Raw genomic sequence first — 25,737 nt, forward strand, 5'->3', positions numbered from 1 at the left:
TGATACATATAGGTGTTTGCCCTGCGCACACACAAGCAGAGTCGTGCGGACGTGGGCGCTGGCCACGTGCGTAATGGCCGGACACCACACACTGTATAGAATGTGCTTGAAGGCAGACATGTACGCCGCTCGCGAAACATGCGTGGATTTGTCCAAAACAATGTACCTTCGGACCTCGCTCGCAGCAGCGGATTCCCCACGGATGGTGAACGTCTTCTTGTCTCTACGGCCAGCGAAGCTGCGATCGAGCCGTGGAGTGTTTTACAGTGCGGGCCGCGTTGGCGCGCGACGAGCGGGCGCGTTGATTGGCGCTGGTCGGACGCCCGAGCGGGCATGCAGGATCCTCGGCCGGTCACCAGGGCACGGGGGTTTTTGCGGGATGATTCGCATGCCCATTTCGGTGTGGGTGATTCGTGTCATGTCGTGGGGTTGGAGCAGAATATTGCCACTGTCTGAGATGACCTTTCCGGAAACGAAGTAAGGCGGTTTCCGGCCAAAGTTGGCAGGCCACCTGAGGGGTCGGGGCAAATCGGAGCGCCCGATACAGGTGATGACGTTTCGCTTCGGGGTGGCCCCTCCCCCCGCGCTGCAAGTCCTATAAAGGTCGGAGCAGTCCCTCCGCCTCACTCTCTCTCTTTCGTTTTCTTGCTCTGGCCTCGCCCTCGTCTCGCTCTGCTCGATATCGCCATGACCCGCCTCCTGCTACCTGGACTCCGCTTTTCTCGCCCTCGTCTCTCTGCACGACTCGCCTCCTGCTGCCTGGACTCCACCCCTTCTCCACTCAAGCCCCTCCTTCACACCCACAGTCTCCACATGCGCTGCTGAAGCCAGCGACGACGCGCCAGCTGTCGGGTACCACACCACGGAGCATCCCACCCCCCACCCACCCCCCGAAACGTATTGGTGGCGCGTCGTGCAATCAAGAACAAAGGTACCAATATCGTAGCTTCAATTCCTCTCCCTTCTTGTTGCAATACTCCCTCTTCATCGGGTTTTCTGTGTCTGTGTGTGTGTGCGCGTGTGTGTCCTGACGCCTGTCTGCTGAAGTAAGACTGCAGAAGATCGTTACTGTTATTATTATTACAAGCCAGTAGGCGACATGGGTGGTCGCTATATAATTGCATACTAGTCATACAGTTTTTGACAGATCGGGCTGAAAATCTTTGGCAAAGAGGTTGATAATAGTGCGCATAAAAGCGCAGAAGCCGATTTTTGATTTTCGAAAAAAAAAAATATAAAAATATTTTTCGGATTTTTTTTTTCGGATATAAATATATACACAATCCACCACATGCATCCTCCCCACATCCATTATTTGTCCAAGTCTCCACTATTTTGTCCTTCAGTCCTGCTGTTGGTGTTTCCCCTCTCTGCAGTTACTTTTTTTTTTGTTGTGTCCTGATCCGTTCAGTGTTCTCACTCTTCCACAAAGCGTGACTTTATTTTTTTTTTAAATAATAAAAATAATAATAAAATAAAATGAAATAGAAATGATAAGGGCACTCGGTAGAGCACATACCGCCGCCACAAAATGCCTGATCCACGAGAACATATCGGGCCCAATACATTTTTGAAATATCAAGCTGCACATCGTTTTTGCCCCAATCTCTCAATAATGAAGAATCACTGAAAATATTATCAGATCTGGATCCGGATTCAGATCTTCACCAAAATTGAAACAATTTTCCCTTGTCACACACCCAACATGTCCACCTGGTTTCAACCGAATCCGTCCACAACTTTTTGAGATATCCTGAACACAAACAGACTAACAAACAGACAAGTCAGGTGACATGGGTGGTCGCTATGTAATTGCATACTAGTCGTATAGTTTTTGACAGAGGTTGATTATAGTGCGCATAAAAGCGCGAAGCCGATTTTTTTTTTTTTTTTTTTTTTTTTTTTTTTTTTTGATTTTCGAAAAAAAAAATATAAAAAATTTTCAGATTTTTTTTCCAAAATTTCAGTCCCGTTGCTAGAAACGGTGGCGTCCATAGCAACGGTGCTCAAAAGCATACAACTAGATCCTGGTATGAACCTACCAGTCAAGTTTCATCAAAATCGGTTGACTCCTCTGGCCTCCAGAGCTGTCCATTACATACATACAGACAGACAGAAAACCTGAGAATAACGGTAGTCTCGCGACCACCCAATTGTTATTATTTTTGCGTTGAGTCTGCTCTGTGTCCGCTTTTGTAAGTTGCCTGTTTATTTGCTGCACCACACCTCTCTCCCCTATCACTGCACAACACACCCCAATAAATCCTGATCGTGCCACATACATATTGGTGTTCGCCCCGCGCACACGCAAGCAGAGTCGTGCGGACGTGGGCGCTGGCCACGTGCTTAATGGCCGGACACCACACACTGTATAGAATGTGCTCGAAGGCAGACGTACGCCTCGCCCATTGTTAATAAATTATTATTAGGAATGTTCCCTTCTCATTTTTGCCTTTTCTTCCATTGATTCAGCATTGTCCGAATCCTAGTTTAGTCCGGACTTTATTCTCAACGATCCGTTCCTTTTAGCTGGTACGTCCTTGACAGTGTCACTCGGTTGCATCCGATTCGGAAAAGTGATCCGATCCGGTAGAGTGATCCGGTTCGGGCAAGGCTTACAGAGGGCATGTTCCCCGTTAATTAAATCACGTGATTAATTAGGTAACCCGATTAACCCATAGACGGGAAGACCCAAGGTCACGCGGTTGAGTTATTGGCGTCCACGGTCGGTTAAGCGACCCGCTCCGTCACGGAATTATCCGTGTGCGACGGCCTACAATTCCGGGGAGTCTGGTGGGAGCTGAGATAGCTTCCCCCACCTCGTGGTCTTCACACCCGACCCCCGGCCCGCAACAATATTTTAGCTAATGGGCACACAAATATACTGTGACAGAAATGGCCCTTAGTCGGCTACTAAATATAGGATTATCCCAGATCCCCATTAAATGCATGTTTAGCTAGGCTGTTAGGTAAAATGGACGTTACATGTGTGTCGGGAGGTGTAAGAGGCTGTTTATTTGTTTGTGCAGTGGTGGTGTATCGAGAGCTCCTTCTTCTTCCTTCCTCTCTCCAGACGCGGCCCCGCCTAGTCGGCTGAGAGGGAGTGGCCAAAAAGAGGAAGTGAAACTAAGGGGAGGAGTTTGTCGGCTTCGTAAAGGGGAGGAGCCGGTGGGCAGCGAACGGAGACCTCTTGGAGTAGTTCAGTTTGGGGGAACAGTCAGTTTTGAGGCGTGCTCGGGCTTCGAGGCGAGAAGGAAAGGAAAAAAGGTGGAAAATAACTGAGAGGACCTGGCTGCTGTGTGAGTCTGGAGTCGGATTCGTGAGGAGGTGATTGACAGGTTCAACCTGCGTCTAACGACGGAGCCTCTGACTGTTCTGACTCACCTCACGGCTTGACGGCGTTTTGGAATCCCATGGACCCAGCCTGCCGAAGCCTGGCACCCCGATTTGGCCTTGTCTGGTGAAGAGGCCAGGCCTGGACTTGTATGCTGGACCTTGTGAGAGACCAGCTGAAACCCATCGTCGATCTGACGGTCTTGGGCCGTCAACCTTACCAGGGGTCAGAGCGCGCGGAGGCCGCGTGCGGTGCGACAAAGGAGGGCGAGCGTCATTTTGCCACGCGGCGTGTTCGAGCTTGGGGGCTCGAATCCGTGGACATCCACTTGTTATGAGCGACATTCGTGCTTTTGACACTTTCCTCTCGTCCATGAAACATTACCAAGTACTCTCTTGTCTACATGCTATCTATGTCTTGTCTGCATGTTGTTTAAGGTATATCTCGGTAGGGACCCCCTCGAAACCCGTAATCCGTAGTTCCCTAGTTAAGAACGGGTTATAGATTAATTAAAACATTGTCGTGAATGTTTTGCTTGTGTTGTGTTCCCCAATAAATTGGGTTGATTCGGATGAAGTTGCCGCTATGGATTAATTTGTGTCGTGTCGAGGAATGATCCGTTCGATTGGTATATAAAACCAAAATGGTTACAGACTGGCAGAAAACGCTCGGCATCTGACAAAACCAGTCTGTAACCGGGGTCTATTTCCCCAACTGGTAAGGTGCAGGGGTACGTTGGTATCGCGATTGAAGACGCGTGACCCGAGGCCTGTGCCGAGCCAGCCGGCGTTATAAACCCCGGAGACAGCGGTGGTGAGGGTGGCGCCGAATCTGTAACGTTTGGCTCCAAGACCCGGGTGAGAATCCCGCCACCGCTGAATCCTTAACAATACTGTACTATTTATTTATTTATTTTGAAAAGCGGATTTGCAGGTGAAAGGGCTATTTCCTGTCCTGCTTGCATTTTTTTTTTTTTTGGAAGGCAATGATTGTATTTGTTCCAAACAAACATGCTGGGCAATTCGCTGGCCCAGCTGCTTTATTCTGAGTTTCTGACTTGCTTTTTTTGTAATCACACAGCAAAACTGCCTGGGAGTATTTGTTCATGGGTTGGTTTTTCAACCTTTTAACATGATGCTGTAATCACCTCCAGCATATGATGGTCAACCATAAAGCTCGCTATCTTGCTATGTCACTTCACCTACTCGTCAATGAGTGAGGCTATAGTTCATTTTGTTGTATTAACAATTGTGAACTCGTTGAGGTTCATGGAGGAGCTAAATTACAGAGGGTGGCATTTGATGTATTGCCACAGGGGAACAGGTGGACAAGAATGCCCAAATCCATTACAGTATGAGAAGGGAGGAAGAGGGTTGTCGGGGATCAGCAATACGTTTGATCAGCAACACATATCAGCAATGCACTCGATTTGGGTAAATGTGAAACCATGATGACATTAGATGATAACCATGATATGAGAAGTAAGGCTTCAGATGGGGGAGCAGTCTTGGACGACTATAGGAAAGAGCTTAAGGCAAGAGATGGAGAAATCTGTTTCAGACAAGAATATTGCTTATCAAGAATCTGATTTATTACCTCCACCACCGAAGGTGAAGGAGGTTATGTTTTCACCCTTTTCTCTCTGTTTGTTTGTTACTTGGAAAATCGAAGATTTTTCAAGCATATTGGTTCGTCGATTTTGTTATTCTGTCTGTCTGTCTCTTTGTCTGTCGCCTACAGGTCACAATTCTAAACCGATAGTCATGAAACTTTACCAAGTTGTAGAGGTAGTCTCAACTGAGAAGCCTATTGATTTTGAGGTCAAAGGTCATCTTGAGGTCAAATTTTTGAAATCGTCATTTTTCATCCGATTGATTTGAACTTTGAACAATATTTACATATTGCGTCACTGCATTAGGAAACCTACTATTTTTGAGGTCAAATGTCAACTCAAGGTCAAGCTTCTAAAATCATCAATTTTTAGCTGACACCGTAAATTTTCATACATTTGACTTGAAAATTAAACGGCAATTGCATAGTACATTGCTGAATTGGTAAACAAATGATTTTTGAGATCAAAAGGTCAAAGGTCAACTCGAGGTTAAACTTTTTCAAAAATCATCAATTTAAATCTGAAAAATCATCAATTTTCATCTGATTAGCCTGAAAATTAAGCAGCAATTGCATAGTGCATCGCTGAATTTGGAAACAAACTATTTTTGAGGTCAAAGGTCAACTCAAGGTCAAACTTCTTCTAAAATCATCAATTTCAATCTGAAAAATAATCAATTTTCATCCGATTGACCTGAACTTTGATTAAGATTGTGAATTTTAATCTTAACTAGATGACCCGTGAACCCGTTGGGTTCCTGTTGTGACAGAGGTGGATGAAAAAAAAAATCATTTCAAGAAAAAAAAAAAAAGATAGCTCCAGTGAACTATACCGCTGAGGTTGTTTGCATTGATCAAATACTCCCGAAGATTACTTGACTGGGGAATTGATTTTTAAATTTTTTTTCGTTGCCCGATTTGAATGAAACTTGATACTGCACACCGCAGGCGAATGGTGAGTAAGGTGGCCCTAAAATTTTTGTGCTATCATGTACCGTTTTGGCTGTATTTCTGGAACATACATACATACATACATACATACATACATACATACATACATACATACATACATACAAGATGAGAGTTTTAGTAATATAACATAGATGAAATGGACAATTTAATGTATCCATGGCAACCTTTGGAAGGGGGGGGGGGTGTGGATTTTGCAAGTATCGTGCTCTGCACGACGCCTTCTTCTTGTTTGTCTGTCTGCTTGTCGCCTACAGGTGACAATTTTAAAGCAATCCTCACAAAACGTCACCACATGGTGGAGTTTATTATGAGGAAGAAGCCTATTATTTTTGAGGTCAACATCGACCAAAAGGTTAACATAGTCCCAAGGTCAACAACTGGGGTGGTATTTCTAAAATCCTCAATTTTCATCCGATTGACTTGAAATTTCAAAGGGATATATATTTCAGGTCACTGAATTCAACAAACCAAATTATGGGCATATTTTAAACATTTTGATGAAACTTTGTCCATGCAATTAACATTGGGGGACTCATGAAATATGTAACATTGTTTTTTTTTTGGATTTGGTTCATGCCACCAGGGGGTTGGGGACTTGGTCATAATTCTTAAAACGCAATTTTTAATTTTTGTTTTTTTTACTCAAAATTTGATATTGGCTCATTCCTGGTTGAACTCTTTGCCATCTTTCAACCTTGCTTGAGGTGGGAAGCGAGGGGATTTGTGATGGCATGCCATCAACTTCCCACAAGTTTTCATTTTTCCCACCTTCTCGAGGTATTTCACTTGTTTACCCTACGGTGTTGCTTGTATATAGGGCAGAGGCGAGTGAGCATGGTAACTGGAAATTGCGCTTACCATTTCAAAATGAGTCCAACTACTATACGAAAAGAGGAACTTCTAATCTCCGATGAGAAGTACGGTTGAGATAATTGTCCTTTAATTGCAGGGAAAAAGAGTGTGATTGGAGACTAAAAGCTGTACTAATTCCAGTGCAAAGAAAGTAATAGTTTACTTGATCAAAACCTCTCTTCCTCTTGTTGATTTGAAGCACTGTCGGGTTTAAGGCCCGGTCACACCTTGACGTTTTAGCCAGCGATGGCAACGTATTAAAATGTATGTAAAACGCTGGCTGACGTTGAACTTTTGATGTTTTTTTTTTAAGATTCGGACGTATTCATAACGAGTTGGTCGTATGCATAACATATTAGTAACGGACACAGAACGTTTCGTTGTGTTATAGATAACTTATACCAACGAATGCTGAACCTGTTGTCGGCCTACACAACCGATGCCCAACGATAGTCTAACTTCGGCATAGCGCGTTGCACGCATCGCCGACGATGCCGTGACGTAGCCTATTAAAAGGCTGACGCACAACGATTCGAATCATAACTGCCGTAGAAATGGAAGTGTCAACATCGCGGTCACACCTTGGCGATCTTGCCAGCGTATGCCGACCTAAGAAAAATGTGTCTAAAACGTTGGGGCACGTCAAATACTGTATGAGTAAATTTGGTATACGTGAGTACAACGCTAAAGTATGCTATCATACGTCATAGTAAGTAGAGTACGTCAAGAAATTTTAAACATGTTCAAAATTTTACGACGTACTCGGCGTATGACACACGTTCCGCATGCGATGGGGATAAGTTGTACACACGATATGTGGACGCTTACACACGTCCAAAAACGCTGCTTATAAGCTACTCATAAGTCGAAACACGTCGCGGTAATGTCTTTTTTACGCGAAACTTATTTCTAACTTATGTTTGACGTGCTTTGAACCAATTCTTTACGTAGTCCCAACACACATCGACGTATGTAGACGTATTCTAATGACGTCTTCCGGTCGACAAAAAAAAAAAAAATAAATGAACGTGTTTCTAGGTTACAACTGCCATATAAAGACGTGTTCCCAGCGGTTTTGGGAATTGGTATATAAAAATGCTGCTCATAAAAGGGGAACCCAACTGTGTTTTTGAGTCGATGTCCATGTCAGCAGTAACAGTATTAGTATTAGTATTAGTAGTAGTTTGTTCATGTTGGCAGTAGTAGGTGAGTGTGAGGGGGAGGGTGTGGGTTATGATGGATCCTCCTTGCGTCCGCGTGTCCACGGGTAGGTTCATAGGCTGCTACTCAAAGATTTAAATGGCTGCATCTCCACTATTGAAAGTAGACGCTTGCGCTCAACAATTGGATTTTTTTTACACTCAACGACTTTTTAACGGTACCACTCAGCTATTTTCATTGTTTACAATGAACGATTTAAATTGCTGTCACTCGCCTTTGTTTTTTGATGCTGGCGCTCGGAAATTTTAATCGTTTCTATTGAACGTGCTAAATCGCTCAAACTCCACTATTGAAAGTAGACGCTTGCGCTCAACAATTGGATTTTTTTTACACTCAACGACTTTTAAACGGTACCACTCAACTATTTTCATTGTTTACAATGAACGATTTAAATTGCTGTCACTCGCCTTTGTTTTTTGACGCTGGGGTTTGGAAATTTGAAGCGTTTCTTCTGAACGTATTAAAACGCTCAAACTCGACTATTTTAAATAGACGCTGCCGATGGACAATTGGAATCATAGCCAAGCTAGACATCGAAGTGTGAACATCCTCGTCATGCCGAAGAAAAGTTTGAAGAATGCTGCAAATAAGTGTCTTGGCCGTGGCCGTGGACGCTGATGCAAGGACGATCCATTATACCGACGTCTTTCAGCCTATGAGTAACTTAAAAGTAACGTCTGTCGATGTGTGGCAACGATCGCGTAACGTGCCAACAACACGTTAATCATAGGTTAGAAATAAGTTTCGGGTACGCTAAACATTACCTCGGCGTGTCTCAACTTATGATTAACTTAGAAGTAGCATGTGTTGACGTCTGTCAACGATCGCAGACCGTGCATACAACTTGTGGCCAGCGTAGCGGAACGTGTGAGTCATACGCCGGCATACGTCGTGAAATTTCAAGCATGAAAAAATTTGAGGACAACCGAAAAGTACAACGTTTAAAGCCAACGTACAACGACGTATGGCAGTGTTTTTCAGCGTGCTCTCAATGTTATCAAAACTTACCCATAACGTATTCAACGTGTGCCAGCGTTTTAGAAAAAAAATTCAAAAATCGGCATACGTTGGCTAAAACGTCAAGGTGTGACCGGGCCTTTAGTGAGAGAATCGGTTGAACCAATGCACATTTGATTTTTTTTGGGCTAATTTCGGCTGGAATGCTCCTCTTTATTTTATTCAAAATAACTCTTCACTGGAAATTGAAATTCTCTAATATTCCCTCGAATCTTATATTGTTAAATGATTACAATAATCCAAACTCCAAAGCAGAATCGTGCTGAAGCCACAACATTCACTGAAGCCGCAACACTCCTCTCCATCATCTGCCAAGTGCTGCCACAATCTCCTGCACACAATTTCCACTTTCAGAACGATAGGGCTGTGTGTACAATTTTTCTTTGTGGGGGGAGGAGGGGGACTGGCTGTGTTTTTATTACCCCTGCCACCAAAGGTGGATGTGGATGGAGGTTACATTTTCACCTGTTTGTCTGCCTGTCTGTCAGTCAGTCTTTGGGTACGGATCCGGATGAAATTTTGTGGACAGGACAAACTGATTCGATTTTGGTGAAGATCCGACTACTAAAATTTTTAAAGTGATTCTTCACCATTGAGAGATGGGGCGAAAAACTATAAAAAGTACGATATCTCAAAAAGTTGTTGACGGATTTGGATGAAACTTTGGGGACATGTTGGGTGTGTGACAAGGAAGAAATGATTCAATTTTGGTGAAGATCCAGATCCACATCTGATAATTTTTTTTAGTGATTCTTCACAATTAAGAGATAGGGCTTAAACCGATGTATAGCATGATATCTCAAAAAGTTGTGCATGGATTCGGATGATGATAGGGCTCAAAAACGATATATATAGCATGATGTTTCAAAAATGTATTGGGCCCGATATGTTCTCGTGGATCAGTCATTACAGGGTGGAGGTATGCGCTCTATCGAATACCCTTCTAGTTTTCTCAATGATTCTTCACCATTGAGAGATAGGGCCAAAGATGATGTACAGTAAAACATATCTCAAAAAGTTGTGGACGAGTTGTGACAGAACTTGGTTGATGAGTTGGATCTGTGACAAACAAGCCGATTAGATTTTGGTTCAGGTTCGGATGCAAAAACGTGTCTGCATTTTAGGTAGTGCTGTGACAATTAGGTCGAGTTTAATGATAATTTATCCCAGTATGTGCTTGCCCCCCCCCCCCGTGACCTTTTCCTATGTTTTTGCATTTACAAGACTGGCAATAAGGAATCACGTCCTTTAATACAACAACTGAGCCTAACGTTCCAAGCAGGCAAAGACCCCACCTCCAGGAATGACAACTAGCAAACCACGCCCCTGGGGTGCATGATAGGGGTGACGTCAGAAGGTTCGGGGGAGAAGAGAGTTGTTTGAGGTACACGATTGCAGGCAAAAGGATCTAGTTCGCTGGCTTTCTCCGACACGGTGAAGAAGGCAGCATCATTCTCGTGTTTGTGCTCAGGCGAATTTCTTCGCGCGCTGTAGCAAAATGCTAGCCATTGATTGTTCAGCTGAGTCGTGAAGCGTGTACGTTTCTGAGGAGGGAATAAGAGCGTGCCCTGTGCCCTTATCACAGGGCTTCAGAAATCGTCTAGTCGTATGGTCGAGGAGGAAGGTGGGCGATCGTTGTGAACGGACCTGGTGCAAGACAGGAACGGTTGGCAAGTTCGAGTGTAATAAGTAGTTGCATGGCGGTTTCTGAGCCTTGGTGTTGAATATCACTTCCCGAATTGCCTCCTGTATGTTTTCCTCCGAGAGAGCGGCTTGGTGCCACTTTGCGAGCTTCCCATGCAGGACGACGTGGTTCGATCGTCAAGCTCTAAAAGACCATCTCTGGACAAAGCTAAGTGCCAGAATAAAGAGAGGGATTTTTCTTTTGTTTTGTCTTTTCCCCTTGTCCTCTTTTGTAACTGTGTGTAGAGGTGCCTCGACTTTCAGCTGAAAATGACCTCACGTGCCATTACCTCATGCTTTGATTTATTTTCATTATTATCCTTTGATTTATTCCTTTTATGAATACATGTCTTGCCGCCCTCCCGTCCTGTGCATCGCAATGTTCCGCATGATTCTTCACTTCCAGTTGCTCGGCTGGGGGAGTTTGGTCGCATATGGAATCATCGTCATGACCGTTGTGGTTGGCTTGTGGCCATCGACATTATGTTGATCACAAAGAAAGTTGACTGCCACATTGGGTGGCTAGTTTTTCCATCTGGCTTGGCAGTGACGGACGGGGAGCTTGGCACTGCGGGAGAGTGTGGCATTGGCACCGTCTTTCGGCTGATTGTGGAGCTGTTTGCCTGTATGGATGGTGAGCTTTGCCGTTTTGAAGCAGGATCTGCATCTTTGGATCATCCATGTGCTATTTTCATGACACAGGTCATACCAGATCTGGGTCTCCGAGTCTCCTGTCCTATGGAGGTAGAACTGTGGTGCGATGGAAGGCAGTGGCTGCACACGAGGGCATCTGCAGTGGTTGAGCATGTGAGTCCAGTCGTGATTCCTGGAGAGGAAAAGCTGGAACTTGAACCAGAACCACAGATTTTTCTGATTCCAGAACCCAACGTTAGAGGGATCCGATGAAAAAGATCTGATGGAGAGTTTACACCGGGAAAACGGAGCATTGCGTGCTGAACTGCAGTCATTTAAGAGTGAAGCCCGGAAAGTGGAAAAAAAAATGCAAACAAAGAAAAGGAGCAGAGAAACTGGAGCAAGAGCTGCACGAGGCCAAAACACATCTCAACTCACTCTCTCATCGCAGGCAGCTGAGCAGACGAGTGTGACAGCCCAAGGTCGGGTGATGTTGTTTGCATTAATCATAGTGGTTGTTTGTCTGGCTTTTGTCTATTGTGGATGGTGGAGTGCAGTTGCCGGCGTCCACGCGTGCCTGAGAGTTATATCCACGTGCTGGTTGTAGGTCAGCCGGTTATGGCCTTGTTCCGCCCTTGGCCTGGTGTGCCCAGGAGATACAGTTTTGGCTGGGTCCGCTGGGCTGTGGCAATATCTGCATGCATTTTAGCCGTGGCCACAGTTCTTCCTGGACGGCAATGCAGGCATCGACTGAGAGGGGATGTGAGAACTCCAGCTTTACTTGATCCCGGAGGAGGATACTGGCTTCTGGGGATGAATGTGAGAACTCTAGGCCTACCAGATCCCGGAGGAGTATGTAGGCATCGAACAGGAGTGGATGAAAGAACTCCAGACCTACTAGATCCCAGAGGAGGATGTAGGCTTCTGGGAGTGAATGAGAGAAATTTGGTCTATCGGATCCTGGAGGGGGGTGCAGGCAGAGATCCTGCTGCTGCCTCTCGCTAGAATGTTTGTCGACACTGTTCTTGTGGCTGATTTGATTATCTGACACCTCATCGAGGGTGTGTTTAAAGTCTACGATTGCGCCCAAACATTAACCAGGGTGATCTACAAGATTTTGGGGTGATATACAAATTTAGAATAAACAAATGAATTAAAAAAAAAAAAAAAGTTTGGAACCCAGGAAGATTGAAAGCAGCGAATCCACAGGGGTGGATTGATCGGGTGCGAGGAGAAACGAGAAGGGGTGGATGACGCGCTTCGACCCGACCAACCTGTGATGACTTGCACTAGGGTAAGGTGCCTTGATGCTTCCTGTCCCATGGGTTCAGTTTTGCTAAAAATTGGGACATGCTTAATTGGTTGAGAGTGAGCGAGCGTGACTCAATGGTCAGTAAAGGGATTGGTTTGGGAGCCAAAATTGTCTATAGAATTGATGTCTGTTATGTGTAATGAATTGAATTGTTTCAAGAATGAATGTCGGTTATAACATGTAAGCAGGCCATGGCAGTATAGGAACACGATGACTATATTTGCATTGCATTGTTTGAGAATTGAATGACAACAGGGTAGGAGATGAGATGTTGGACTGTGTGGGTGGGGAAGATATGTGGGACCACAGGAATAGATAAAGCTCTGGAGGAGCGGTGACTGTGTGCCCCCCCCTCCCCCGAGATAATTTGTCTCTGGCAGCCGGTGGTGTCTGGTAAGGGAGACCATTTGGATGGGGAGGTCTGGTTGGGCTACCAGCGGTACAGACCCCTGGCGACCCGTACGAGGACGTGAGATCCTGGATGTGTGAAGATCGTCCCCGACGGGGCGTACAACAAAGGAGTTGTTCGGCTGTCAGGGACCAAATAGTTGGGGGGGGGTGGGAGAAGTCGTAAGTCGAGCGACTTGGTTTTGGCCTGTGGGTACCACAACCGGAAGAGCCCCCATCGTTTTTGTTGTATTTTTACCTCCCCTCTGCTCAGTTGAGGATCACACATGTGTGGAACACCATTTAAGCCATGGTTTTGCAGGGTTGGAATCCATCCATCCATTCATTGGGACCATACTCTGTGCAGGACGTTGGTGCTGCCTAAGCAGTCTCCTTGGCTATTGGACACATTCCTGGACGGGTCGCCACTCCGACACAGAGAGTTGGAATGAATGATTGATATTGGGTTTATGTATGAATGGGTGAGGAAGGTTCACTAAATCCATGTCACTAACCTGTACCAGAGAGGCAGGGCTCGCGGAAATTTGGAAGGCAAATCGGGACGGCTCCACAGGTCACATTGGGTATTGTGGCATCCACTGATGAACGCAGTCTTTAGAAGGGGGTTGTACAGACTTAAAGTAAAAAAAAAAATTGGTTAAGGTTTTGTCCATTATAGTATGTTTTTGTGTGGGTTTTCTGACATTTTCTACCCGCTCCAAGAGTTAGGAAGGAGCAAGGAAGCAAGAGTTTTGCAAATACTTGAGTTGTGGTTAAGAGGGTAGGTAAGTTAGTTATGGCTCGCTTCCCACAGCCCCTTCTAATTTATTTCATAAGCTAATCAGTTGTGAATCAGTAAGTGGTAAGTCCGGAATGGTAACTCCGTCATTGAACCTTGCAGGAGCTACAATTCCGGGGAGGGGGCTGTGTTATGATTATGGGGGTTGATGAAACTATTTGATAGTCCAGATAGGATTGCATGGTGTAGCATGGTCCGTGGATGTGTAGAAGCACCTCAATGTATATGTCAGGGAATCTGTCAGCTTAAGTGTTATTTGTTACCACATGAGGGGTGGTGCGGTGTTACTTAGCTTAGGGAGTAAAAAGAAGTTCCCTTATACGTGATTACCCTCTGATTTTTTTTCCCTATGTTTTTATATTCCAAGCCAGGCCGTAAGATAGGGACCAAGTCCCTGAAACAGCGACAACAAGAGAAGCCCCGCCTTCCCTGGTTTGGAGGCGAGGAGGACATGCCTTGGGGGGCGGAGGAGACAGAGGATAAGAAAGGGAGGAGGTTCCTACAGCAGGGTGGGGAGAAGGCGAAGTGTGGGTGCTTGGCGAAGAGCCGATCGAGTGTGTGCACTTTGAGAGCCGATCGAGGAGGTGCTGGTCAGATTTGCACATGTGAGGGTTGGGAAGCTACTACACGAGAAGCACAATTCTGCCTCCATGTGCACATGGATGGTGGAGGCGCCTTCCTCCCGGGCTCGACAAGCGACGGCGTCATTTTGCATGCAAGCGCACATGCCAGATGGAGCTCCCTAACACCAGATTGAAGAGGGCCAGCCCTTGGCCAGGCTGAGTACCAGTTTATTTAAAGAGAAAGTGGGTTTTATTTTTGTTTGTCACCTTTTGTCTGTGTTTGCATCTGTGTGTGCGAGCCCTCGATCATAGGAGTTGGTTATAAAAATTATGTTATTGTCCTTGTAATCTTCATTGTTGTCCTTATAAATATTTGTTTCATTAAATCTATTCCCTTCTAAAGAAACTGCAGTTTGTGTATTTGTAGCAGGGTTCACGGATCAAACCCCCTCGTGCTGCCCTTCCGTTCCATTCCGAGTACTCCTACTCCGTCCGCTACTGCCCTCACTGGGCTCTGTCGTCATCCCCCAGACAGCGGCGTTGCCAGCCACCATACCCTTCGAGCTCGAGCTGAAATCCATGTCAATGAGTGTGTCCGCCTCCTTGGAATAAGGACCGCTCAACTGTCCCAGGAGGTTGGTCGGTGTTAACCACCTGACTACCACAAATTTAGGTAGTGGGAATCGAACCCCAGCTCCCCTACAACTGCTGACAGGAGTGGGATTCGAACCTGGCCACCTCCACCACAATATGATTTCTTGGGTATGATAAAACAATTATTTCTCTGAAACCGAATAACCAATCAACACTGGACTTTGCTGTTATGATGCACTACCCTTGCTGTATTTATTTTATTTAACAATGATGTCATCAGTCATGTGGTTTGGCAGCCACATTGGTTTCACAGAAAATAAATATAAAATTATATTTTGAAAACCGCTTTAGCGATCGATTCGAAACTTTGCTGTTATCATCCACTCCCCTTGCTCCATGTATTGTGATGTGATTCATATCGATGCGTTGAGCCGTTGCGGAGAAAACGGTTTTGAAAGTGTCGGTTTTCAAATGAACATGGCTGCCAAAGTACGTGACCTATGACATTGAAAATTTGCACTCTACCCATGATTGGAGAGAGGATCACATGTGTGAAGTTTCGTGTTTATTGTATAAGGTTCGTTTTTCTATCCAATATGGCTGCCACACCAAGTGACCTATGATGTCATCATTTTCACAATGTATGTCACAATGGTGGCAGATGATATTTGCCAAATTTCACTTTGATTGGATAAGTGGTTCCAGAGAAAACATCATTTCATATTTTTCTTTAATCCACAATGGCTGCCGAACCACTTGACCTATCAATTGTTGTTTATCACTCTAGTATTAAAAACCCATGATAGTTGAGGCTGTGTAAATGTTAAAATCCAGTGATTACCACAGTTAAGCAGATCTGCAGAATGCTTGATTGCCAAAAACCTTCATTCAAGTGTGAGGAAGAAACAGAAGATTTCTGTTGTTCAACTAGCTTCATAGCAGGGGAGTAAGGTGTGTCCACGATGGTGGCTGTTTGTGATTATGTGTAACCTACACAGCAATGCAATTGTGTTGATTTGGGATCCTGGTGAAGCTTGTTTGTTTTTGTTTGCTAGCTTGGTGGCTGTCTGGGACTTTCACCAGAGTTTCTGGGAAACCCAGTTATCAAAAATGATAGCTCTGCTACTCCTTCTCTCTTACCCCAACTCTCTCCAACAAAGTGATGCTTGATAATCGTTAATGGTATTGTAATTCACTTGTTTTTCTTCCCAACTTCTACTTTAAGGTTGGTTTAAAGAAGGACCTCTGTTTACAATTAATTACTGTTAAAAACCAAGTGCTAAAGGTCACTTATTTTGTGTGCAGATCACTTTTAACCAGGAAGAGTTCACAGTGGTTATGTCAGTTAGGTTTTGCCTTCGAGCCAGTCCTTTCTTTGAACAAAGGGTTATGTGTATGATGTGCTTGTCTCAACCCACAGTTGAGCTTATCCAGCGTTCCAGGAACCATCCCAAGAGGACTGTGAACATGACTGCTGAGTTGCAGCAGGTTAGTGTGGCAGCTTCCAATATCCAGGAGATGCTCACACAGGTGCTGCAGTACATCGAAGATGTTCTGGTAAGAGGAACACCACCGTTGCTTCTAACATACAAAAGTATAGGATTGGTGCTGCTGAAAGGTGTAATTTGAGACTAATTGCAAACAGTTGTGTTTCCTGTTTTTAAAAATAATTGGAAGTCTTGCATTTGTCTTTGTAGCAGTTTTCAACTTTCAAGAGGATTTTCCTGCAGTTTCAGTTTTGTAATACCAAAGACTCAGAGTGAAAGATTGTGGACTTTAATGCTTAAATTCTGAAAGATTATCGTGTGATTAAATGGAATTATAAATTGCTTGGTGATTATTGTTTGCGCATTTCCAAGTATGTTTTATCTGAAGGTTGTTAAAAACCTTGTATTATTGGATGGGGCCACCTCATTTTAGTTCCACCCGAATGGAAAAAAAAATGTAGAATTATGCTGTAGTTACACCGTGAAGTGAAAAGCGAGGTGAAGGAATTGGTTCACCTCTGTCTGTCCATGTGTCTCCAAACGTTAGTTTATGATCGAAGAACAACTCAATTTCAAATGAGTGTTAGGTTTTGAACACAAATCGGAACATGAATCGGAAAACAAACCTCGAGTTCAACAGTACTTTGGATCTGAATTAATCCTGATTGCACACGAGTGAGATGTTTTTTCGTCTGCCTGTCTGGCAGTCAAACATAATTGAAAATCATTCTTCACAGGAAACGTAGTTTTTAAGGATGTCATAAAGGACACAACAGGTACGAAGAACTCGTATAACGTGTTAAATCGGGTGGTGTTTGAGACACGACAGTGCTAAACTTCTGGATTTTTTTTTTAATGACCTTTAAAGTCTTCCTCTTATTTCAATTGAATTATATACTTGAAGACTAGAACACAAATCGCCTTTTTGCCACTTTCAAAACCCTTCCATTTATCAGTACTTGAACATGTTAAATAAGACAGTGTATAAGACCATCAACGGTGCCAAATTTCTGGAATTTTTACCTCCGCCACTGAAGGTAGGAGGAGGTTATGTTTTCACCCCTTTCTGTCTGTTTGTTTGTGTGCAGGATATCTCAAAGTTGTGGACTGATCCGGATGAAATTTTGTGAACAGGTTGAGTGTGTGACATGGACGAACTGATTAGATTTTGGTGACAATCCCGATCTGGATCCGACTACTAGAATTTTCTCAGTGATTCTTCACCATTGATAGATGGGGCCAAAACCAATATATAGCACGATATCTCAAAAAGTTGCGGATGGATTCTGACGAAACTTGATGGACATGTTGGGGTTGTGACGAGAAAGAATTGATTCAATTTTGGTGAAGACCCAAAACTGGATCCAGATCTGATAATTTTTAAAGTGATCATTCACCATTGAGAGATTGGGCCAAAAACGATATACAGCATGACATTTACCTCTGCCACCGAAGGTGAAGGAGGTTATGTTTTCACCCCTTTCTGTTGGGTGGTCGCTTGACTACCGTTATTCTCAGGTTTTCCGTCTGTATGTATGTAATGGACAGCTCTGGAGGCCAGAGAAGTCAACCGATTTTGATGAAACTTGACTGGTTGGTTCATACCAGGATCTAGTTGTATGCTTTTGAGCACCGTTTCTATGGACGCCACCGTTGCCTAGCAACGGGACTTTGAAATTTTTGAAAAAATCCGAAAAAGATTTCTATATATTTTTCGAAAATTAAAAATCTGCTTCCACGCTTTTATGCGCTCTATAATCAACCTCTTTGTCAAAAATTTTCAGCCCGATCCGTCAAAAACTGTATGACTAGTATGAAATTATATAGTGACCACCCATGTCACCGACCGGCTTGTTTGTCTGTGTGCAGGATATCTCAAAAAGTTGTGGACGGAGCTGGATGAAATTTTGCGGACAGGTTCGGTGTGTATGCCTGGTGTTGGCTTGATGGTTAGGGTGGTGGGCTTGGGATCCTAGGATCCTGAGTTCAAATCCCACTCGACTGTTGAATTAATACCAGGTGGGGTTGACTCAGCCTGTCATCCTTCCGAGGTCTGCAAAATGAGTGCCAGCATGCTGGTATACTGTGTCGGAGTGGTGATCCGTCCAGGATTGTGTCCAATAGCCAAGGAGACTGCTTACACAGCACCAACACTCTGCACAGAGCGTGGTCCCAATGGATGGATGGATGGATGTTGGGTGTGTGCAAGAAAGAATTGATTCAATTTTGGTGAAGATCCGAATCCGGATCCGGATCTGATAATTGAAGTGATTCTTCACCATTGAGAGATAGGGCTACACCAATATATAACACGATATCTCAAAAAGTTGTGGATGGATTCGGATAAAACTTGGTGTGTGTGTGTGTGTGTGTGTGTGTGTGTGTGTGTGTGTGTGTGTGTGTGTGTGTGTGTGTGTGTGTGTGTGTGACCGCTCTGCCGAGTGCCCTTCTAGTTTTTAATACAACCTTATTTTATTTCAGTTGAATTATATTATTGAACACAGCACAGGGTAAGGTGTTCTATGTACTCTCATTACTCGAGCAAGAGGAGAGGGTATTGCATTTGGGTGTCTGCTTGTTACTTGCGAAAATCGAAGATTATTCAAGAATATTGGATGGTTGCATGTGTTATTCTGTTTGTTTGTTTGTCTTTTTGTTATTTGCAAAATCAAAGATTTTTCAAGCATATTGGTCAGTTGATTTTGTTATTCTGTCTGTCTTTTTGTCTGTCATTCGCCTACAGGTCACAATTTTAAACTAATCTTCACAAAACTTTACCAAGTTTTAGAGGTAGTCTCAACTGAGAAGCCTATTGATTTTGAAGACAACGGTCATCTTGAGGTCAAATTTCTAAACTTCATTTTTCATCCGATTGACTTGAAATTTGAACAAGATTTGCATATTGCTTCACTGAATTGGGAAACCAACGATTTCTGGGGTCAAAAGGTTAACTTGGGGTGAAACTTCTAAAATTGTCAATTTCAGTCTGAAAAATAATCAATTTTCATCTGATTGACCTGACCTTTGATAAAGATTGTCAATTTTAATCTTAACGAAATGGACAATTTGAGGTATCCATAGCAACCTTTGGAGAGGGGGGTGGACTTTGCAAGTATCGTGCTTTACACGATGTCTTTTTCTTGTTACTTGCAAAAATCGAAGATTTTTCAAGTTCAGGTATATCTCGATTTACATCTTGGATGTGTTCTTGAAAACTGCGACTGAAATCGAATCTTTTTTTTTTTCCATAATAAATACAGTAATGAAACCAGAAGGATACTCGGTAGAGCGCATACCTCCCCTACGTAATGCCTGATCCACGAGAACATATCGGGCCCAATACATTTTTGAAATACCATGGTATACAGAACTATGTCATTTCTGACCCCATCTCTCAATGGTGAAGAATCACTTTAAAAATTGAATAATTCTCGTATCCAGATCTGGATTCGGATCTTCACCAAATTCAAATCAATTTCTCCTTGTGACACACCCAACCTGTTCACCAAGTTTCGTCCGAATCAGTCCAACTTTTTGAGATAGCGTGCTATATATTGTTTTAGCCCCATCTCTCAATGGTGAAGAATCACTTTAAAAAAGATCAGATCCAGATCGAGATCTTCACCCAAATTGAATCGATTCTTCCTTGTCACACACCCAACGTGTTCACCAAGTTTCATCCAAATCCGTTCACAAGTTTTTGAGATATCGTGCTATATATAGTTTTGGGCCCAATCTCTCAATGGTGAAGAATCACTTAAAAATTTTTAGTAGTCGGATCTTCACCAAAATCGAATCAGTTTGTCCTGTCGACAAAATTTCATCCGGATCCATCCACAACTTTTTGAGATATCCTGTACACAAACAAACAGAAAGGGGTGAAAACATAACCTCCTTCACCTTCGGTGGCAGAGGTAATTAGGCTATGTGGGAGGTGGGGAGGGGGATGTCGTAATTTTCACCTCCGATATTTCCTTTTTGGCTTAAACAGAGATAATTTAAACACTTGATCTAACACATATTTTGACAGTAAAAAATTGAAATGAAATGTATTGAAGTACAATACAGTAAAATCCTGTGTTTAAAAAGCTGTGGTGATGGTAGAGAAAGAAGGGAAAGAGTGAGAGTAAGAGTGAGTTATGATCAGATAAAGGAGGATGGAAGGCTTGCTACTTGTAGTCCAGGCATGGATTTGTATTCTGTTCAGGATACTGGGGATGACCCTCCTAATCTTCGTGAAAGACACCGTGATGATCTTTAACATCTATCAACTAATGCTAGCAGACGGGACACCTGGCTTAACCGTGCGTACCTCCTTGGCTATCTTGTCCGGGCACATGCATAAACCTATCAAACCAGCCACAGCTTGCAGGAAATGTCACTTTAGCCGTGGCAGCGGAAACTGAACTCTTGCTCTCCTTTTTTAAGCCATCCTACAAACTTTTAGCTTCCTGCTGTGTGAAGGCTCGACTCACAGACATCCTCGTTCTAATGAAGTCCTAAGTATACATGGCCAGCATACGTTCCAGCTTATCCATGCAAGAGCTCCTTCGCTTCGTAATTAATTTTGATGTTAATGGCGGAACACGTTTAGCACTCACAAATTTGTTCTGCATTTTTATAAATTGTACATGCGGTTGTTGGAGGCAAACCTCAGTGCCGACCAACATCGACAGCATGATCATCACTCACCATTCTGTGTACAACATCCAATTTCACCTCCAGATTTACAGGTTTATGCTCTTTCTTAGCCACAGAGTCACTCGTCATCACTAGCACGCTTACAACTCATGACGAAGATTTTGCAAGGACAGTTCGTCTGAACAACACAAATGCAGAATAAAGTACAGCACATTTTAAACCGAAGTTATGTCATTCAAGTCACGTGCTTTGGCATCACCAATTTTCTTGAGCCGCCCAGTCAATTTAATTTGAATTGAATTTAATTGGCAGTGGAAATTTTTTTCCAAGTTTGACGTTGACAATAACAAAAAATGTTAATACAGTATGAACAATGGCCATAGCGGTACATTGTCCGACTGCTTTGCCGTAGGATATTTTGGCGAAGGAAAAAGCCACAGCACGTGGCTTGAACGATGCAACTTCGATGATAAAGAGACGTAATTCAAAGCCTGGGTACATATTGATGGACGATGCTACTTTGAATCACCGTAAATCGGGGCAACTTAAATCGAGGTATACCTGTATACTGGTCAGTTGATTTTGTTATTCTGTCTGTCTTGTCTGTCTGTTTATCGCCTACAGGTCACAATTTTAAACCAATGTTCACAAAACTTCACCATATGGTAAAGTTTGTCATTAAGAAGAAGTCTATTGTTTTTGAGGTCAAAAGGTCAAAAACTAAGGTGGTTTTTCTAAAATCCTCAATTTTTATCCCATTGGCTTGAAATTTGAAGATTTACATATCAGGTCACTGAATTCAACCAGCCAATTCTTTTTGAGGTCAACATCGGTCGGATTTCTAAAATTGTCAATTTTCATCCGGTTGACTTGAAATTTGAAGAGGAGTTGCATATTTAGTCATTGAATTCAACCACCAATTATTGTTGAGGTCAAATTTGTTTTTTGGATTTTGCAAGTATCGTGCTCTGCGTGACGTCATCCCCTTGTTTGTTCATTTTTTTCTTTTTTATGTTTATCGCGTACAGGTCACGAAATGTCACCACATGGTTGAGTTTGTCATAAGCAAGAAGCCTATTGTTTTTGAGGTCAAAAGGTCAACAAATTTGTCAAGTTTCTAAAATCCTCACTTTTCATCCGATTGACTAGCCTGGTGTTGGCTCAGTGGTTAGGGTGGCAGCTTGGGATCCTAGGGTCCTGAGTTCAAGCCCCGTCGGCCGCTGAATTAATACACCAGGGGGTTGACTCAGCCTGTCATCCTTCCGAGGTCGGCGAAATAAGTACCAGTTCCAGTGTGTGTACTGGTAGAGGGGCACTGCATCAGCAACACAGTCGCGCTTCAAGAAATGATAGCTACCCCAGTAGCTAAGCTGCCATATGACCACCACCACCACCATCCGATTGACTAGAAACTTGAAAAGGATTTTCATATCGGCTTACTGAATTCAACCACAAATTATTTTTTAAGGTCAACAACTTCGGTGAGATTTCTAAAATCCTCAATCTTCATCCGATTGACTCGAAATTTGAAGAGAATTTGCACATCAGGTCAATGAATTCAACCAGCCAATTATTTTTGAGGTCAACATTGGCCAAAAGGTCAACATATGCCAAATTTCGAAAACTGTCAATTTTCATCCGATTGACTACTTGGGATTTGAAGAGGAGTTGCATATTTGGTCATTGAATTGAACCACCAATTATTATTGAGGTCAAAACGTCACTGAGTGGTAGCAAGTAGTACACGTCATCTTTTTCTCAACCGAGTAGAGGTACCTCTGTGTGAAGTATGTACAGTACAATGACAATGCGAGTACATCTATAAAATACGTACCATAAAACCACACAAAACAAATCCTGGTGAGGGTATGTAATGCTTCATTGATCGTTCTCGTTACTTCTGCCACCAAAGGTAGGTGGAGGTTACGTTTTCACATCTGTCTGTCTTTGTTACTTGGCAAAATAAATTTTGCCAAGTATGTTGATCGGCTTGTTGTTTAGTTTGTTTGCTTTGTTTGTCTGTCCACTCACCTACGTCTCAAACCGCTCAGCCATTCATTCTTAAACTTTGGCCAATTGTAGGCAACTGTGTCAACTGTCACGACAGCCCATGACAAAGTTTGGTAAAAGTTGATTGACGCGTTATGATGTGGCGTTGCAAAAAAGTAAAACGCATTTTGGGCGATAACTCTGGAAACAGAAGTCTTAATGACTTCTGGTTGATGCCAAAATGTTCTCCATTCAATTTCCAGCAACTTTCTAATTTGAACTTATGATGTAAAACCAACAGATTTCCAAAGCGTATCGACTTCAAAGTTTGCCTGTCAACGTCATAATGTTTAAAATACATTTAAGCTTTCTATCTCTTTGAACAGATTATATGGGTCCTCCAAAATGCTAATAAAACAAATGCGCAATTCATGAGTGTGTAAAGGGGGCATGGCACCCTTATTTTGATGGGCTTTAACTTGAAAACCATTAACGATATTGAGCTGAGACTTGGGATTCCTTTGTTTGGCATAAAGAGCACATTTTAGTGCGCTGTTTTTTCTATATATAAGTTTTCAAAAATTTTAGAAAATTTTCCAGGCAAATGTGAGGGGTGTCATTGGGAGCGGGCGGGGGGGGGGTGAATTGACATAGAATGACCCACTAATACAATTTTATTATTATTTATTTTTCATGAAGGACTGTTTAGCTAAAACTGTGGTATTTATTACAATTGTCTCTCCAATTTCCTAAACGGCCCCAGTTATTCCCACCCTGTGTGTTCGGCTCAAACGTTTTTTTTTTGGCCCGTCTTACATGAACCGGTTGGACAGGCTTTACATTCAGTTGAAGGTGACAGGAATTTGGCCAGGGTCCCGGCGATGACTCACCTACTCTTGACAAAGGTCACAGTGGGATCTTTGATGTCCACGAAATTATTTTAGCAGTTGAGACACCCAGTTTAACACCCTCACGAGCTCCCACTCCCCTGAGGGATGGTGTGCCCATTGATTAATTCCCTTGCCTGTGAAACACTGGAATGATAGTGTTACGGATCCGTGGTTCGAGGCTGGCCATGAGTGGAAGCACTCGGGTCCCTCCCAAACGTCCGGTCCTGAGGCCGCTGGACACGGATAACTCCATGCACCGACAGGTTGCAAAAGCAACCACGAATGCTGTTTGGTACTGCCAATCCTGGCAGGATTACACTACTTTGCGTGATACCTTACTTGTTGATGGCCGAACCAAGGGGTGGTCTCCTGCCCTCAGCATACACCCTGTTTACTGCCGAACGATACAGTGAGTGTGCGTTGGCTACTAAGAGGAAATGAGTGGGGCATAACTTCCTGGCTAAACTAATGTGCAGACCATGCTGGACCAATGGAGGAAAAGACAGAACGAGCTGGGTACATTTATAACAAAAGCCAGTAATACAGTGAAACAAACAAAAAAGGCGTTATTCATAAGCGGGTAAAAAGGTATGCATATATTTACAGAGGCAATACAGGCACAGAGCAGACTTACACTGAAAATAAACTTCTACGATCTTATCTTTAATCTAACATAACAGACACCATCAGACACATACCCAAGGAAATTAGAGAGCACAGTAAGATGAGGCAGTTTGAGGTGTTTATGATCTCTTTCAATAACTGGCATGGCCAACGGGCCCATGGTTCCCAGTCGCTTCAGAGAGGGGAGGATGAAAGAAAACTTGGGGTATCTATGGTGTGTGAGTGGGAGGTACAAATGAGATGCAAATGTGAAGAAGAGGAAGAGCGAAGGAATGCGTATCTGTAGTTGCTATTTTAGTATATGTGTGTCCACAGCAGACGATACTAGATGGGAGAGGCAGAACGTGGGAGGAGATGGCTTGCGTGGCGTATGAGAACATCTGTAAATGTAAATGCTAATGAAGACTGACTGGGGAACGAAGCTGGTGAAGAGGAATGAGGACGAAGCAGAGCGCAGATGACTCAGCGGTGACTCTCTCGGCTCTTTTGCAGCTATATTTTAGAGCCTGGGCGAAGGAGGAGTCGAAAATCAGATCAAAATGCCCTGTAGGCATATCCGAGCATTCCTATTGGTGCGCAAATGCCTCCCCAAGAAGTAGCCCCACCCCGCCAAACTCCAAAGCTGAAAATGGCCTCATTTGCCCCCAATCCTGGTCACGCAATGGAGCTCCAAGATTAACATGGGTTGTGGGTTTTTGGGAGCACTCTCCAGCCATAAACGTGCACTGGGCTCCAAATGAGGGTCGCTATTTAGCGGAGCGCCATAGAGGCTACCCAGACGACGTTGAAAGGACCAGAGCACATACTTGCGCTTTGAGCTACACGCCAATATGTTCGGACTCATAGGTGTCCTCCATTCCCCTGCATCCCAAAGGAGCGGTGAGAGAAAAGAACAACAAATTTATGGAGGTGAGCATTGAGCCTGGATTTTGGTAGTTTCATGAGAAGTGGTTTACTGGCAGACTGTGTGCACTTTGCAGAAACCGATTGGGGATGAGTGTGGGGGGGGGGGGAGATAGAGCAAGGAAAGTGCAGAGGCTGCTAGAAAAGTGGTAGAAGACAGAGGGGAACATAACATGCACAGAGATCCAGCTTCTTCATGGAAGATTCTAATGATAAGTTTTTATT

General features: G+C 43.7%; 1 protein-coding gene across 1 annotated transcript in view; it reads left to right on the forward strand.

The window, feature by feature from the left end:
- The window catches only part of EIF3F (eukaryotic translation initiation factor 3 subunit F), a 39,721-nt gene that overhangs the window by 13,024 nt on the left and 960 nt on the right, over positions 1–25,737 (forward strand). Inside the window, exon 6 of the mRNA XM_085892858.1 lies at positions 16,399–16,535. Coding sequence (XP_085748984.1) covers positions 16,399–16,535 — 137 coding nt within the window. The remainder of the gene's footprint in view (positions 1–16,398; positions 16,536–25,737) is intronic.

This window comes from Eptatretus burgeri, chromosome 1 (genome assembly GCF_056783735.1).
Source record: "Eptatretus burgeri isolate ZD-2024b chromosome 1, Ebu_testis_v1, whole genome shotgun sequence".
Taxonomy (NCBI): domain Eukaryota; kingdom Metazoa; phylum Chordata; class Myxini; order Myxiniformes; family Myxinidae; genus Eptatretus; species Eptatretus burgeri.